We start from the raw sequence: 16,779 nt of genomic DNA, 5'->3' as shown, positions 1-16,779 counted from the left end.
TTTTTGCATTCGTTTTTTGGTCTTTTTTTTTTTTTTTTTTATCTTGATTACTGAGGTTTTTGGCTCCCTCCTCAATTTTGCCCCTGAAGGGAGGGCCTCACTCACCTCCCCCTGGTCCCAGCCCTGCACAGGTTGTGTTTGTCAAGCCCCTTCCCACGCTCAGCCCATCCTCTGCACTTGCTCTTGTTGAGCGCTCTCTCCCCAGAGTGTGGGGTCCAGAGTTGATAAGGCATTCCTATTTGTGGTCTGACCACAAGCCAACTTCCCCAACCAACCTGCAAGAATCTATCGCCAAAGGAAGTTCTAGAAAGTCATGAAATAGTTCTTGCTTTTGATTTTGCGGTATACACGACTGCTGGGGACCGTGGTCAGCATGGCACGGGCTGCTGGGTTGATGGTGTGTATTTTGGGGTCCATCAGTGTCCATGAAAACAAGCAAACATTTGTGGAATCAAGTCAATGGATGCTTGCCACTTTCACTGTTTCTGTTTGGAAAGCTAAGAAGCAGAAAGGGGAAGGGACATACCCAGGATCCTTGTAGTGGGTTGAATAGTGGCCCCTAAAAAGATATGTCCATGTCCTAACCCTTAGAACTCATGAATGTGACCTTACTTGGAAAAGCAGATATAATTAATTTAAGGATCTTGAGATGAGATTATCTTGGACTACCTGTGTAAATCCTAAATCCAATGACAAGTGTCCTTATTAGAGAAGGCAGAGAGAGGCTTGCCACACAGAGGAGGTCATGTGAAGATGGAGGCAGAGATTGGAGTAATGTGTCCACAAGACAAGGAACATCAAGGATTGCTGGCAGCCACCAGAAGCCAGAAGAAAGGCATGGAATGGATTCTTTCTTGGAGTTTCCAAAGGGAACCAACCCTGCCAACACCTTTGTCTTGGATTTCTGGTTTCCACAACTATGAGCAAATGAATTTCTGTAGATTTTAAACCACCCAGTTTGTGGAAGTTTGTTATGGCAGCCTCTAGAAACTGATACAGTCACCCAGCAGGTTGGGGACAGATCCAGGACTGCTAGGTCCCCACCCACTGCCCCTTTCCCTCTACTATGCTCTTCCTCTAGATTTGTGACATGCTTAGAAACAGAACACATCCAAATCAGCCCTTTCTGTGATGTCTCAGCAGGCCTGTTAGTAAGTGACAGAACAGGACAGCATGGGCCTGGTAATCAGGAGATCTAGTGCAAATCCTGGCATGGCCACCTCAGCTAGACACTCACCCTCCCTGGGCCTCAGTTTCCTCAGCTGAAAATGAGAGATTTGGACTACATAGCTCCTGGCATCCTTTCACAGTGGAATTCTCTAACTCTGTAAACATCTATTGAATTATTACAGCAGGCTGTGTAATGTGGTTACAATGTTAAACCCTGGAACCCCCAGGATAAAAGTGACTCCTGATAAAGTTGCAGAATTGGGTGGAACAGTGGCCCCCCTTGAAATGCATTCTCCACAGTTCCCTCTTCGATATGCCTATCTTCAATATCAAGCTGTCCCCAACTTGCTCATTGGCACCCAGGAGATTTCTGGTAGGAGGAATAACAAGGTCATTGTCCCTCCCAAGCATGTTCATCAGTCCCTTCCAGTTGGAATTTTCAATGACGGGATAAATACAGACCCTCGGGCTTCCTCGAGCACACTCAGAGCTCAGTTTTCTGGAGCCTCACGAAAACCGCCTCTGGGTACTTGCTTTGGCCCTAACAGTTCTTTCTTCCCATTACGGTTCCCCATCACCACTCTACTCCCCCACAGTGACTCTGTTAACATTGGTGATTTCAAGTATTGGCTTTCACTTTTCTTTGTCCCTTTGGGTTTGTTTCCACTGTGAACATTTAGAGTTCTGGTGTAAAATTCCAGTGATGGCTCAGCCTCTCCAATAAGGACATTCTTCCCTGTTACCATTCCCCTGCTGAGACACAACGCTGGGCCAAGGCACCAGATGGAGATGTTCACAGAACTCTGGAATCAGTGGGAACCTCAGAGGTGGCCCCAACCCTCCATCAAAGGCGCAGGCTCATTCTTTGGAAGAGTTTTGTAATGTTTTCCAGCAAGAAGCTTCTGAGACCACCCATGACTGTTTATTAAACACAGCAGAATGAGAAGAAACACAAATCTAGGGAGTCCTCAACTTAGAGCAATGACCCAGAAAAAGCTGCACCCATCTCATTGTCACTGCCTTGGAAGCTCCATGGCAAAGAACTTGGGGCTTTTAGGGCAGCTCTGGGCTCTGGAGAGGAGGAAGGGAAGGTGCCTTGGAAAAGTAAAGGAGCTCCCTGGGGAGTCAAGCTTTACAATGCTGCTGCCTCTGCCTCCACCTTCCCCACAAAGATCCTGTTCCCTTCAGCTTCCCTAAGTATTCACATCCCTGGGAGACAGGTGATATGGCAAGAGAATATGGGCTCAGGAGAAAGTGTGTGGTGGCCTATTGACACTTGCTAGATTTGAATCTTGGCCCCACCATTTTCCAGCTGAGTGACTCTAGAAGATAGTTGTCCATACCGACATCCATAAACCTCCTTCCTCCTCAGTAACATAACTCTGGCTTTTATCTGGGTGTGTTGCCACCCAGCTGAAAAATGTACATTTCCCAGCCTCCCGTGTAGCTAGATACTGCCAGGATTCTAAATCCAGCCAAGAGATGTAAGTAGAAGTATTATATAAGACTTATAAAATGTTCCTTAAGGGGAGAACTTGCCCTTCTTTTTCCTTCTCCTTTGTTTGACTAGAATATGGATGGGATGGCTGGAATTACAGCAGCCATCTTGGGATCAACATGTGACCTTGAGAAGGAAATTTCGTTCTAGGGAGGCAGAGCATAAAGATAGGAGCCTGAGTCCCTGGTTACACTGTGGAGCTACCATAGCAACCCTGCATTGCCTACATATAGACTCTTTAACATGAGATAGAAACTATCTCATTTAAGTTACTGATAATTTGTCTCTTAGTTATGTGGCTGAACCTAATCAATAGTGATACAAAGACATAGGGCAAGTCAGTTGACCTTTTTGAGATTGTTTCTCATTATACTAGGAAGATTATATCTCTTTTACAGATTTAGAAGCATTAGATGAGGTAATATAGAGGAAAATATCTTGCCAAGTACTGCCAAGCACACAATAGGCGCTTGACAAATTGTCATTTTCTTCCTTCATCAATACAGCAGCCTCAGAGGTGGGAGAAAGGAGTAGTGAGTCAGTTTTTACACACAAATCTGCTCTCCTTTGTTGTTGGGACTTTACTGAATCTATAGATTGATTTAGGAAAAACTGATAATAATATAGAGTCTTCCAGTCTATTCAGTTTCTCTCAGAAATGTTTTGTAATTTTCCATGTGGAATTCTTGCACATATTCTATTTGATTTATTTCTAGATATTTAATGTATTTTGGCGACTATATGTGCACATTACTCTTGGGTGCATACTTAGGGGTGGAATTTCTGAGTCATAGGGAATGCATATGTTCAGCTTTGGTAGACACTGCCAAACAGATTTCTAAAGTGGTTGTACCAATTTACACACCCACCAGCAGTGATTGAGAGTTCCAGTTGGTTCACATGCTCACCGACATTTGGCATTGTTAGCTTTTTAATTTTAGCCATTCTAGTGGGTGTGTAGTGGTGTCCCATTTTTGTTTTAATTTACATTTCCTTGATGCCTAATAAAGTTGTGAATCTTTCATACCGTTATTACCCATTTTGATACCCTCTTTTATAAATTGCCTATTCAAGTCTTTTGCCCATTTTTCCACTTGAATTCTCTGCCTGTTTCTTATTGATTTGTGGAAGTTCTTTTTGTATTCTGGATATGTATTCTTAGACAGTTACATGTATTACTTATGTTTTTTATGTCCTGCTTAAGCATCTTTGCCCACCCATGCTCATAAAGATATTTTTCTAGCTTGTCTTTTAGAAACTTGTTTTACCTTTCACATTTAGGTATAGAATTCATGTGAAATTGATTTTATATGAGGTCTGAGGTAAGATCAAGATTAATATTTTCATATGGATAAACAATGATTCAGAATCACTTACTGAGAATCCTCTCTATCTTCCTGCTGTAAATTAAATGAGTTTATATAGTGTGTAGATCTGTTTCTTAACTTTCTGTTCTCTTCCATTGGTCTATTTGCCTATCCTTTAACCAATACCACAGTGTCTTAATAATTGAAGTTTTAGAATAAGTTCTGATGCCTAGTAGTGTTAACCCATATCTTTGTTCTTCTTCTGTAAGACTTCCTTGGGTGTCCTTGGCCCTGATGTCATGTTTCATTTAGATCTACTCACATATTTACACTTTCCATTACTCTTCATTCCTTCATTTCTGTTCTGTTTGTGATTATTTTCTTTCTGCCTGAGGAACCCCCATTGATCTTTCTTTTATAATGGGTTTGCTGGAGACAAATTCTCGCAATTTCTGATTGTGTGAAATTTACTTTCTTTCACCTTTAATACTGAGAGGTATATTAACTAAGTGTAGAATGCTAGATGGTCTGTTATTTTAGCACTTTAAGATGTCATTTCATTGTCTTCTGGCATCCATTGTTTCTATTAAGTCAGCCTTATTGTCGGTCTTTTGAAGGCAATGCACCCTTTTCTTTTCTCTAGCTGCTTTGAAGATGTTTGTCTTTGCTTGAGTGTTCAGCAGTTTTACTCTGCTGTGCGAAAGTGAGATTTTCTTTGGGTTTATCTTGATTGGAGTTTACAGAGCTTTACAGAACTTCATGAATCAGTGGGTTGATGTGTATTTGAGGAAATTCTAGGATGATATCCCTCAAATATTGCTTCTATCTGTTCTCTCTTTCCTCACATTTCAGGGCACCAATTATACATGTGCATTTTCAACACATTCCATATATCTCTTATGTTCATTTCTTATTTTCTATTCTTTTTTCCTCCCTATGCCTCAGTCTGAATATTACTAGCCTTTCTTCCAGTTCACTAACCTTTCTTCTGTGTCTAATATGCTGCCTCATCCATCTATTGAGTTCTTCATTTCATTTGTTGTCTTTCTTATGTTTAGAATTTTCATTTTACTCTTTTTTTTCTTTCATAGTTTCCAGTTCTCTGGTGCCATTCTGTATCTTTTATCTGTTTTCTTGGACATACAAACCTGCTACGTTAAAGTCCATGTCTAATAACAACAAGATTTGGATCATCTGTGGGTCTGCTTCTATTGCCTGTCTTCCTTGCTTCCTTCCTCCCTGCCTCCCCTCCGTCCCTACTTCTTTCTTTCTTTACTTTTCTTTCTTTTTAAAAAAATTTTGTCCTATCATGTGGTATATCTAGAAAATTTTACTAATTGAATGGATATGAAAAATTAAAGGGGCTACAGATGATGTTGTCTTTCTCCAGAGAAGATTTATTTCTCTTTAAGCAAGCAGTTAGCATAGGAGCAGAGCACCTTATACAATCAAGAATTGAGATGATTCCAGGCCTGGTTTTAGTTTTCATAAGGCCTGATCTCGTTTGGTTTGCCCTTAATCCTGTTTGTGGTTCAGTGTTCTAAACTGAAACCCAGGGGTATTTACTGGCCCTGGATTCCAGTTTTTGTCTTCCTGATATCATGAGACTCTTAACACATCTGCTTGTTATCTTAGTCCCTTAGCCACCATTTGGGGGGGGGGGGCTTCTCAGTCTCTTGCTTTATGTAGCTTAGTTATCACCAAATATTTCAAATGTGAATGTCAGTCTGCATTCTGGTATTCTGTGGTTCCTTTTCCTCTGAGACCTTGGCCCTACAAGCCTTGCCACCCTGATAACCCTGAACTACAGCGTTTTTAATTCCAGTCTCTGAGAGTCTGCTGAAAACTCTTATCCAGTGTTTTCTGTTCCTTTAGCTAGCATTCCTACTTACAAATCAGCAAATGCCTCATGAGGAAGCAGCTAAGAATGCTGGACTCTTCTCAGAACATTTCTTTTCTCTCCAGGATGTTGGTTCCTCAAGTCCTAGATACCCTGGTTTCTAGATATCCAGCTTTCTGATGCTGTTTTAAAATTTTATTCTGCTTTCCTGAATGTTCTTTATGAGAGCTTTAGTCTGATGTAACCTATTTTGTCATAGTCAGAGTAGAAGTCTGAATTGAGACTGTTTTGCTTAAAAGGTGAAGAGTGGCAAGTTGGGGACAGGGTAAGCATGTCACTAACTTCAGCCCTTTGAGGCACCACTGTGAATTACAGGGAGCAGACATGTTTTTTGCGACTCCACAGGAAGACGTAGCACGTTACAGGGAGAGAGATGTAAACTCTGTATCTGGAAGACTAGTCTCATAGACACCAGGCATTCCTTAAGTGGAAAGTTCTGCCTTCTGCCAACACTGGAGGAATCTCAGAAAGGGCTCAACAAACACCTGTAAGTTGCTAATGAGAAAGGAGGTCCTATAATCAGATTGTAAGAGGGACTTAATCAATGGTAACCAATCTGTGTATTTTTGAAAAATGCAGATGTTATCTCACAGACATACTGAACAAAACGTAGGGACCTGGCATTTTTAACAAGCTCCCCAGGTGACCTACAAACTGGAGTATAGGAATCAGATTATCCCCTAGTGTACCTTCCAAATGAGGCTGTGTTTCTAGCATCCCACAAGGGATGCTAGAGAGAAACTCTGCCAGTTTTGCTGCCCCTGGGGGATGTCAGTTGAAGATGTGGAAGGGATTGTCTCCTCCTCCTCCTCTCTTCTGTCCATGAGACTCCCATCTCCCAGAAAGCAGGACTCAGCTCAGTACTGTGGGAATGACAGACCCATAAAGTTTAGTCACACTGTGCGGTAGCAAGCTTGTGTGGGCTAGCCTGGGAACGGCACCACTATTTATAACATAGTTTCTGTGGGAAAATATGTTCTAGGTTCCAACAACTAACTGTCTTTCAGAAATATGTGGAGCACAACCTGTCAGTAATTGGGACTCTCTATATAAAGTTATGTTCTCAGAAACTTTTAGCATCTCATGATAAACCTGACCTCAGAGAATGAGTAATCAATCAGCTTTCAGTGTCAGCTTTACAATGGAAGAAATTCTTCTGCCCTGCATAATTGGAGACCTGCTTTAAGAACAACTATTACTTTTTCTCAGACGATTGTGAGAGTGTTTCTTCCTGCTGTCATTGTTTTGCCTGAGGGAGACTGGAGCCAGCTTCACCTGGGAACAGTGATGAATGGTCTGGGCTGTAGTGTGTTAGCAATGACTTCGACTCCATGCTTGCAAAGACAGTGAGCATGAGGTCACCTTTCAGAGCTAAGCTACACCGGTGTCCCACTCCAAGGACTCTACCCATAGAAGTGAAATAAACAGCCACATTGCCAGTGTTCTCCACTCTCCTTTCCCTTGGATGAAGAACAGTTCTGTGAAATAGAAAAGATAGGGATTTAAGGTGGTACATATGAAAAAATATATAGGGGCTTGTGTTGGCTCCAATGTCAAACCGAATAAACAGCCTGATCTTGATCCCACTACTGTCCACACGAAAAAATATTGCCAATAAACTATATCAAAGAAGTTTAAAAATCACACTCATTGATCTCCTGGTGAGACCATACTGTGTCTGTTTGCTCAGGTCTGAACCCCCCACCCCACTTTAAGAGGGTCACAGAATCCTTGAAGGATGCCCCCAGTGGCTTGTCCCGGATGGGAAAGAGGTCTGGAGACGTCATCTGAATGTAAACATTAGGTTGAACAAGCAGGACTCAAAGAGATACCACCAGCCCTCAGATGCCTTTGCGTGCATCAGAGAAAGCCTCACGGCAGCAAGATCCAGGAAAGAGGTCAAAGGGGCCTCCTTCCTTTTATGCTTAAGCAATTAATTAGAGAAATATAGCCAATAGCTGAATTAATAAGATGAAATTGCCCCCAGTTGCATTTTAAAATCAAGAAAAATATAGCCAAATAGTGAAAGATGGAAAAATAACATGGATACTTTGAAATAAAACACTGAAAATTGTGACTCTTACCATAGCAATCTGATATAAAGAGGAAACACACCTCAGAAGTGAAAGTTGCCCATCAGTATTTGAAAGGAGCTCCTTCTTAATCATTAATCAGAGAAATGCAAATTAAAATGAGAGGAGATACACTTTTTTTTCTTAACCTAAGAAACTGACAATGATCTTAAAAATTGAGATACCTATTGTGCTCCAGGATGCAGGGAAATGGATACTTTCATACACAATGGGATTTTATTTTGTTTATTTATTTTTTTCACAATGGGATTTTAGCTTTTCATATTTGGGGAGAATAATTTGGCCCTATATATGTGTGAATAACATTTAAGTTTCTTATACCTTCAGCAATTCCTCAGCAATTACACATCTGGGAATTTCTTCTGAAAACATACTTATCAGTGTGTGTTCAGAAAATTTAGATACAGGGGTGCTTTTTTGGAGGCCTGTAATTGGGAAAAATTAGAAACAGCCTAAATGTCCAATAATTGGAAATTAGCTGAGGAAGTAAAGGTAGGATGTTCATGGGAGGGCTGTTGACTGTTGTCAGTACCAGTCTCGGTGCAGTCTGGGGTCTTCAGGACATCCTGGGTGAGCAGCCGTGCCAGGTGGCCAGGTAACCAACCACCTGTACTATTAATAGCCATGGCTAGCATTTGTGGGGGACCTACCATGTCCTGGACGTGGGACTGGCGCTGCACATACTTCATCTCACTGAACCCTCACGGCCACCAAGCAAGGGAGGATGCGGGGACCTGAAGGAGATAGGACCCTGCCCCAGGTCACAGTTAGCAAACCATGGAGCTGGGGCTGGATCCAGGGCATGTCATCTTGCTTCCAAACCCTGCATTCTTACCACTGTGCCAGGCCCCTGCCTCAGTCACCAAGAGGAAACTTCTCTATCACCTGGTCCAACCTCCTCGCTTGTCAGAGGGAGAAATTGAGGCTTAGAAAGTATCTCTGTAGGTATTGTTCTGGGTTCTGTGATCAAGACAGATAACATACCTAACCTCATGGAGCTTAATTCTTCGGTTAGGTAAATTGCAGGAAGTGAAAAGAGCAATAAAGAAGGTAAAACCAGCAGATAGAGAATGCCTGGGGGGAGGGGGCTTTGGAAAGGGCGGCTCAGGGAAGCCCGCCCTGAGAAATGACAAGTGTTGATATTTGGGTGCCAAGAACATCACACAAAGAGCTGGGGAAGAAGCTTTCTGGCAGAGTAAGTATCTAATGCCACAGCCCTGAGGTGCAGACAAACGACGTGATCAAAGGACCCAAAAGGTTTAAGGAAGAGAAGCCTCATAATGGACCATTTCATGCTCCCCAGGAGGAGTGAGACTGCAAAGGATGATTGGGAGAGCCGGCGGGTGGGTGGCAATTACTTGTGAGAAGGGGCTTGGGGAGTGGGGCTGGGCTACAGACAGTGCTGTCTCCTTGAAGAACCCTTGGAATTGAAGAGCTTCTGCTGTGTAATTTGAGTGATGAACAGAATAGTGATGGCTGGACATGATGAATTTCTGAAGGAAATCATAGATGGATAAAACCTAACACATCCAATAGGAGCCGAAATGATAAAGGAGGTGGTGGATTCGTTGCTAGGACACCATTCACATTTGGTCAGGCAGAATCCCTGGGGTCCACAGTTCGAGGGACTCGGCTGTACCTTGGCTCTGCTAACAACCTGAGTCAAGGGCAAGAGACTCGAGCTCCAGTCACAGGATGACCCAGCCTTCAACAGCTCGGCTTCACCACCCTCCTTGGGCACTCAGCATGGCCCCTAACAACTTGGGGTGGGTTTCAAAAGGCAATTATGCCCTCAAAGGTCAAATGAGAGAGAAGCAGCAAAGATGGAATGGGACCAGCCTAGCTATATACATGCACACACAAGCTGTGTGACCTTGGGCAAGTCTCTAGATCTCTCTGTGTCTCCAGCTGCAGGTTGAGGGGGCATATGTGGCGGTCTCTAAGGGCCTTTCCTGGTATAAACTGGCAATGAGTTGATAGTTTCTATGTGTGCTTTGTCCCCAAGGAGGGTTTTTCCAAAGACTTAGCCGTGGGCTCTGATGACATTTCTAGCAGAGGAGTTCAGAAGTGATTTGAGAAAAGGCCCACAGAAGGGCTGAGGGTAATGGGTTCCCCTGGAGTGGCATTCATTTGGATGTATAAGCCTCAGGGACTGGAGTAAAAAAGCAGTTTCATTACTTTGTGGCCTCAATCAGAATGTTAATATTACCAATGAAATTCTTTTATGAAATTCAGCTCAATAGAAGAAAAAAAAATTTTTTTCCAATGCTGAGTTATGCTATAATATTATGGAAGATAAAAGGGAAGGGCACAATGTAGAGGTCAGAATGGCCTTTACACCTGGGCAACTGGGCCCTGCCCTGGGCCCCATGCTCTAAGAGGACCTCACTCAGGCCCCAAGGGGTTCAGAATCCATAAAGCCACAGGGCCATGACCACCTGGACCCCCCATTCCCTCCACCTCCTAGGCGCTGAATTCCCAGCCCACATGGCTGGAGCCACTTCCTGAGGAGCCTCTTTAGGGAGGACTGAGCCTTTGGGATGGTCAAATGGCTGCTGATGCTGGAAGGGGGAGGAGGTATGGACTGAGCTTGGCTGATCTGTGGGATGGAGTGGGGTGGGAAGGGAAGGGGTGGGTGGGCCACCCAGCAAGGCCAGCTACCCCGGTGCTGCTGTGTCCAGATTGAAACTCTGAGGACCCCCAGACTTCTGAATGCAAACTTGGCCTTCCAGATCATTGGGAAGGTATATTTACCTTCCTTTAACCCGTTATGGTGGAAAGATAGAAAATATTTTGTTGAACAGTTTGTTTGCTTCCCTGTAACTTAATATTTAGACATGTGGTACATGGGCCTCTAGCTCCAGACCCCCAAATGTCAGGAGGAGGCCTGATTAGGGTGCATTATTCCTTCACCCCAGCCATGCAGACGGCCAGGATTAGGATATCAGCCCTGCCACTCACTTGGCCCGAAGCAAGTTGACTTTCCTGAGTCAGTTCTCTCATCTGTAAACCGGGACAATAACAGTACCACCACACAAGGTTGTTGTGATTAGATGAGATCATGCACATTCAGAGCCAAGCACGGTGCCTGGCTCACAGTGAGCACAGGAGAGTGTCAGCTGCCTGGTAACCCAGCGGGGTTTGTAACTTGGTGTCACAAGTCTCATGTGGCCTCCTTGTTTTCCAGACGCCACAGCAGTATGAGAGGGAGTACAACAGCAAGCGGTCAGGTGTGGGGCCCAGCAAGTTCCACGGGTATGCCTACGACGGCATCTGGGTCATCGCCAAGACGCTGCAGAGGGCCATGGAGACGCTGCACGCCAGCAATCGGCACCAGCGGATCCAGGACTTCAACTACACGGACCACACGCTGGGCAGGATCATCCTCAACGCCATGAATGAGACCAACTTCTTTGGGGTCACGGTCAGTCCCAGGCCCTCGGGCTTTGCTTTTCTTAGTGCCCCTGCGAGATGTACAAGGCAAGGAGGCTGTCTGGTATACGGTGCATTTTCTCTATCATTGAGATAACGTCCTGTGGGCTGTACGGCTGCGGGACTGCTGAACCGGGCGGGTACGGTGGTGCTCCCCGACACGCTGGGAAACTGCTTCTCTGTAACTTCCCTCATAGATTCTATTATATTACAATCTATTAGATTAAATTAGGTTAGGGTTAGAAAGGCCATAGTGAGTTGACTGCACACAAAGCAGGTAGAATCCACCAGGTGATGGAGTGGGGTGGGGTAAGGTGGGCCAGCTCTACACCCAAAATCAAGTTCAAATCCTGGGCCTTCATATTCAAGTTACCATCTTCAAGCTAGAGTTTTCATTCCTCAAATGGGAATACCTCCCTCTCACAGTGGTTATAAAGATCCGCTGTTACAAAGTGAAACTGCTAGTATCTGTTGAGCAAGCTACTGGCTCTGAGCTTCAAGATTCTCAGCTGGGAAATGGGGATAACGTCTTGCATGGAAATTGGGAAAATTAGCAATAATGAGAATCACTACTATTTCCTGGATGCTTATTATGTGCTAGACATGTGCTGGGCACTTAATGTAGATTAGGTTCAATGGTGTATGCCCAGTGCTAGGCACTCAGTAGATGCTAGTGGTTGTTATTGTGGTAATGGTCTCACTGCATCCGTATGCCACACATGGGAAGTAGGTGCTGTTATCCTTGTTAAAGGTGAGGAGTCTGGAGCTCAGAGCATTTAAATACCAGGGCTAATCAGAGGCAGAGCTGGGATTCAAATCTGGGTCTAGCTTTTTAATTGCTGCATCATACTGCCTCTGGTAGTGGACATCAGTGATAGTTACTTACGTCTCATGATGATTTATTTGTCATTAACTCTGCTCCCAGAAAATAAGGACAATTTGCCTAAATAGGTTGAAGTGGCTGAAGTGCTGTCCTTTGTTCTAATTTAAAGAGTCATTTAGAGAATCAGTCTGTCTTAGGAGTAGATAAGATGAGCTGACTGGTATATTCGTTAAACGTTCATGTTCCTTTGTGTGCGCTCTCAGGCTTGAATTGCTGCTTTCATAGGCCAGGGCTTGTGCAGGTAGGTGCTGACTGTAGACCATGATGTGAATGCCAAAGTGAGTAAGATGGGCTCCCCATCCTGGAGCCCATGGTCCAGGTGCAAGGGTGAAACCTGGACTCAAATGACAATAAGAGGTTAAAAGTGCTCAGCACCATGGGGGAGACTGTGTGAGCCCAGAGGGGTTTCTGTGACCTTTGATGAAAAAGTCAGGGAAAGCTTTTTCGAAGCGGCAGCATTTGAGCTGTGCCTTAGACATGCAGAGTGAGCTGGAGGTCCAGCCAGGAGCATGGTGAGCAGGGGAGGGATGCAGCAGGGACAATTACTTTGTCTGGAATATTGAAGGGGAGGATGATGAGGCTGATCAGGTAAATTGGAGCCCAGTTCTGTAGACGCAAGCTAAGGATGCTGGCCTTCATCTCACAGGCCAAGATTCTCCAAGTGCACCTCAGCCAGCAGCAGCCACATCCCCTGGGATCCAGTTAGAAATGCAAATTATGCAGCCTGTCCCCAGGCCCACTGGATCAGAATCTCCAGGGTTGGGGCCCAGCTATCTGTGGTTTAACAGACCCTCCAGGTGATTCTAATGGAGGCTAGAGTTTGAGAACCACTGCTCTGGGCAGTGGGCAGTATGGAGATTTGCTAAAAAGAAGGAGGTTTCCAAATTCTTGAGTAGAGCCACTTTTGACCTGAGGCCTGGGCATCTGCTCCCACAGCTCAGAAGTAAAGGCTCTATATGGTTACCAGGAAAGGCCGTGTTCATAGCACAGCTGAGACCCAGACTGGAAATCTAACGGTTTTTCTCAGCCCGGTGGTTTCAAAATTATCTTCTTATCCTCAGAACCTTTTGTTATAAAATTTTACGTGGTGCCTGGTACATAATACAGATTAAAGAGGGGTCTCTCAGGTGAATAGAGGAGGAGCCCAAAGCCCTGCGATCGGCCCCCTCCCCAGTCTGCCCGCATCCCCGAGACCCCCCCACCTCAGAAGGGCTCCAAGGGCACCAAATACTTCGGAAGTGCTTTCTGTTTGTGGTGCAAACTCATAGGCTGAGCCTTAGAGGGGCTTGGGATTTGCTTGGGGTCCCACCTGTAGCATTGCAGCAAAGCTGTCTCAACATGTGGGTACACTTTTTCGGGTCCTCTTTTCATGCTTTTTTTCTTACTGAATAGAGTGAATTCCTAGTATCCCAAATTGAAACGGCTGGATAGAGAGCTACAGAATCTAGGAAGCCTCTCCTAATCCTAGAACTTGGCATTTTGTCTAGATGCCTGATGTATCTTAGTTGGAGAGCATTTATAACTACTCCTAAGGGCTCCCTCTCACCAAAGCCAAATAATACATAATCCCTACTTGATGAGCAATTAGATGAGGCTGCCTGAAATGCTTCATACAGCTTGGAGATGAGTTTCTTTTTAATGGGAAATTCCTTGACACATATTTATGCCTGCTCTGGTTTGTGTCTCATAATTCAGCGAATGTCAGAACTGAAAGCAGTCTTAGAGATCCTCAAATTCAGCTGCCTCGTGTTGAGTATCCGAGATATGGGTGGGGAGTTTCAAAATCACATGCAAAGAAGGTTCGATTTAGCCAGAACAGTTGCTCAGATTGCCTTGCCCCCACCACACTACGTGCTGTCTCCCTCCTCTTTGGGCAAGTCCTCCATTAGTTGAGAAAGAAATTGCAATAGTGAAACAGTTCTTCACTTTTTACCCCTTCCTCCTTATCCCCTTCTTCACATGTTAACATGTGCTTGTCACCAGGCTGTAAGCAGGTTTCATTAAAATTGTGTTCTGATCAGGGGGAAAAGACCATCTTCTGACAAAATAAAAAGTGTCCCTGTGGTCCAAGGAGACCACAGAAGGCCAAGTTCAGCCATAAATAAAGAGTTAGAAAGGAAAGGAACAGGAGGTAGAAATAAATTGAAGCATTTTCTATTTGCTGAAGGGTTTTCATTATACAGCACACCCCGTATCCATTTTTCCACTCTCAAGCAGACAGTTTATTCTGGGTCACCCTCATTCAATGTGTTTACTATATGGGAAATCGTTTGAACACATTAAATTAATTATATCTGTGACTCAATTTCAATTGATTCAGTATGTACTCTTGCCTGGGAGCTTGACCTGTGGCCACCCGTTGGTGTGTGAAGAAGAGGTTTCTTCCAGGCATCCCAGATTAGATATCTGGCTTAGCTTGGAGACCAGCTCTGTTTCCTTTTCTCAGGACCTCTCCTGCCGGCAACCCTCCTCAGAGAACACTGGGAAACAGGATCTGTATTTTCCCTGCACACCAATGGCCTGAGGGTCCTGCCACCTCTGATTCCCTGAGTGCACGGTTCTGATGTGGGGCCCTGTCATTACTTCTCTCTGGTCTGCAAATCTCAGAGTGCTTTCTCACCTGGAAACCCTTCTTCTGCCAAACATGTCACCAGAAACTCAGGTTAGAATTGTCTGTTTAGGTCCCCAAAGCCCAGGGCATTCTGAGAATCCCAGCTCAGCAGGGTTCATCTCGGGCAAGAATTCCTAAACTTCTATATGTATGAGAATCTCCCAGGGAGGTTCATTAAAAATTCAGATTTCCCGGCCCCACCCCAGAACTCCTGATTTGGTGGCTTTGCAGCAGGGCTAAAAAATTCCCACTATTAACAAGAGTCCCAGTGGAGCTCTGTCAGATGTGCACATGTGCACACACATGCAGACACACATACACACACACACACACTCTTTTTGAATTTAAATCTGGCAGAGATGTGTTTGTTGCTCCATCCATTCACTCCTTAGCAGACCCTGTGCTGGGAGCTGGGAGCGTAGAGAGGAATAACGGGGTCTGACCCTCAAGAGCTCCCTGCCCAGTAGGGAGACACTAGATGAACAGTTGCTGGGCACTGTCCAGGGTCAGCTCAAGGCCCTTGGAGGGAGGGCTCCATTCTACTTATGGGAGTAAAGACGAGGGAGCTGTCCTTGATTTTCCCTCAGTTCCTCAGCAGAACTCTATATGTGGGTAACTTCAAGGTGCCCGTCTGCGGGTTCTCCCTGGGCCATGCCCGTGGAGCAAGGGTACAATGCCAGCTGCCCCCTCCCCAGCACTCAGGGCTGTATACTGTGGCTTAACAGACTCCTCCAAGGAGGCCTTTCTACCAAAGAGGCAGAATTGTTGTTAATTCATTGACAAGCTTATACCTATAACCCTTCCAAGCCTGCTTACGGACATGTGCTAAGTATCCAGATGGAAATCAAAGCTTAAATTTTCCTGAGAGTGATCAGTTTCTTAAAACAAGGATGACTTACCAGCCCTCAAAGTGGATATATCCTTTGGATATGCCAGACTAAGATCTGATGGCTCTGACCAGCAGTATTCCCCCGTTAGTAAATGTTTCACGTTAACTTTGTGGTGCCTGTAACAGAGGCTGAAAAGGAGAATCTTGTTACGTCCTGTCATGAAAATGTAATGTGTGTAATAATTGCTCCAGAAAGTTACCAGGATATGTACCCCAGGTCTGGGTCGGGGCATGAGGCTTCCAAGAGCTCTTGTCCATAGAGAAACTGAAAGAAGCTTCTGGGAATATCTTTGATTGTGAGAAGAGGGCCTGTCCTTGTTAAAGTGTTTCCTGTGAATACGTCCTCACTCCCTGTTGGCAGACCTCGTGTAGAAGCGATCACAGCTGCAAAGAGGGTGACCCGTGAGTTCCTCCAAATAACAGAGCTGTTCTTCATCCTCTGCCCAACCTCTCCAGCCAGCTTCGGGTCTGGACATCTCAATTTAACATCTGTCTGGAGAGGCTGGCAGCCTCAGGTCCAGGCACATCACCTCTGATGGCCGTTGTCGCTAACTGATCTCACTAAGAAGGTGACGAAGACAGCAGGTGGTGATTTGCAGAGTTTATTGATTTATTTGTATTTGTTGCTGGAGAACAAGAATCCAGCCTTCACCAGCGTGTCCCTTAAACTTCAAGTTTTTATGCAAAAATTTTTTAAAAATCTCTCTCCAAGATTCAAATACTACCTCCTTCCTCCCCCTGCCAGCATGTTATCTGAAAAGAGGACATCATAGAGTAAGCTAGTTTGGTGGGATTCCAGTCACTCCAGGCACTTGGAATCAGGTGGTTAGAGGAAGTCAACCAGCTCCTCGTCCAGGGAAACCGCACTGTTGGCTGAAGCCCCGCTTATTTCACACCCACTGTTTCCTGGCCCTACTGTGACCCTGAAGTTATGCAGTTGACTTTTTTATCCAAAGAGGAGACTTACACCACACACACACACACACACACACACGA

The 16,779-nt window shown here is 44.8% G+C and overlaps 1 protein-coding gene across 4 annotated transcripts in view; it reads left to right on the top strand.

Annotated features, from left to right (window-relative positions):
- Positions 1 to 16,779, top strand: part of GABBR2 (gamma-aminobutyric acid type B receptor subunit 2) — a 353,312-nt gene that overhangs the window by 211,040 nt on the left and 125,493 nt on the right. For all 4 annotated transcript variants that reach the window (XM_074361881.1, XM_074361882.1, XM_010952930.3 and 1 more), the window contains one exon: positions 11,156 to 11,392. In XM_074361881.1, coding sequence (XP_074217982.1) covers positions 11,156 to 11,392 — 237 coding nt within the window. The remainder of the gene's footprint in view (positions 1 to 11,155; positions 11,393 to 16,779) is intronic.

Source organism: Camelus bactrianus, chromosome 4 (genome assembly GCF_048773025.1).
Source record: "Camelus bactrianus isolate YW-2024 breed Bactrian camel chromosome 4, ASM4877302v1, whole genome shotgun sequence".
NCBI classification, from domain to species: domain Eukaryota; kingdom Metazoa; phylum Chordata; class Mammalia; order Artiodactyla; family Camelidae; genus Camelus; species Camelus bactrianus.
Note: the sequence above shows the minus strand (reverse complement) of the source record. Positions and strands in the feature narration are given on the sequence as shown.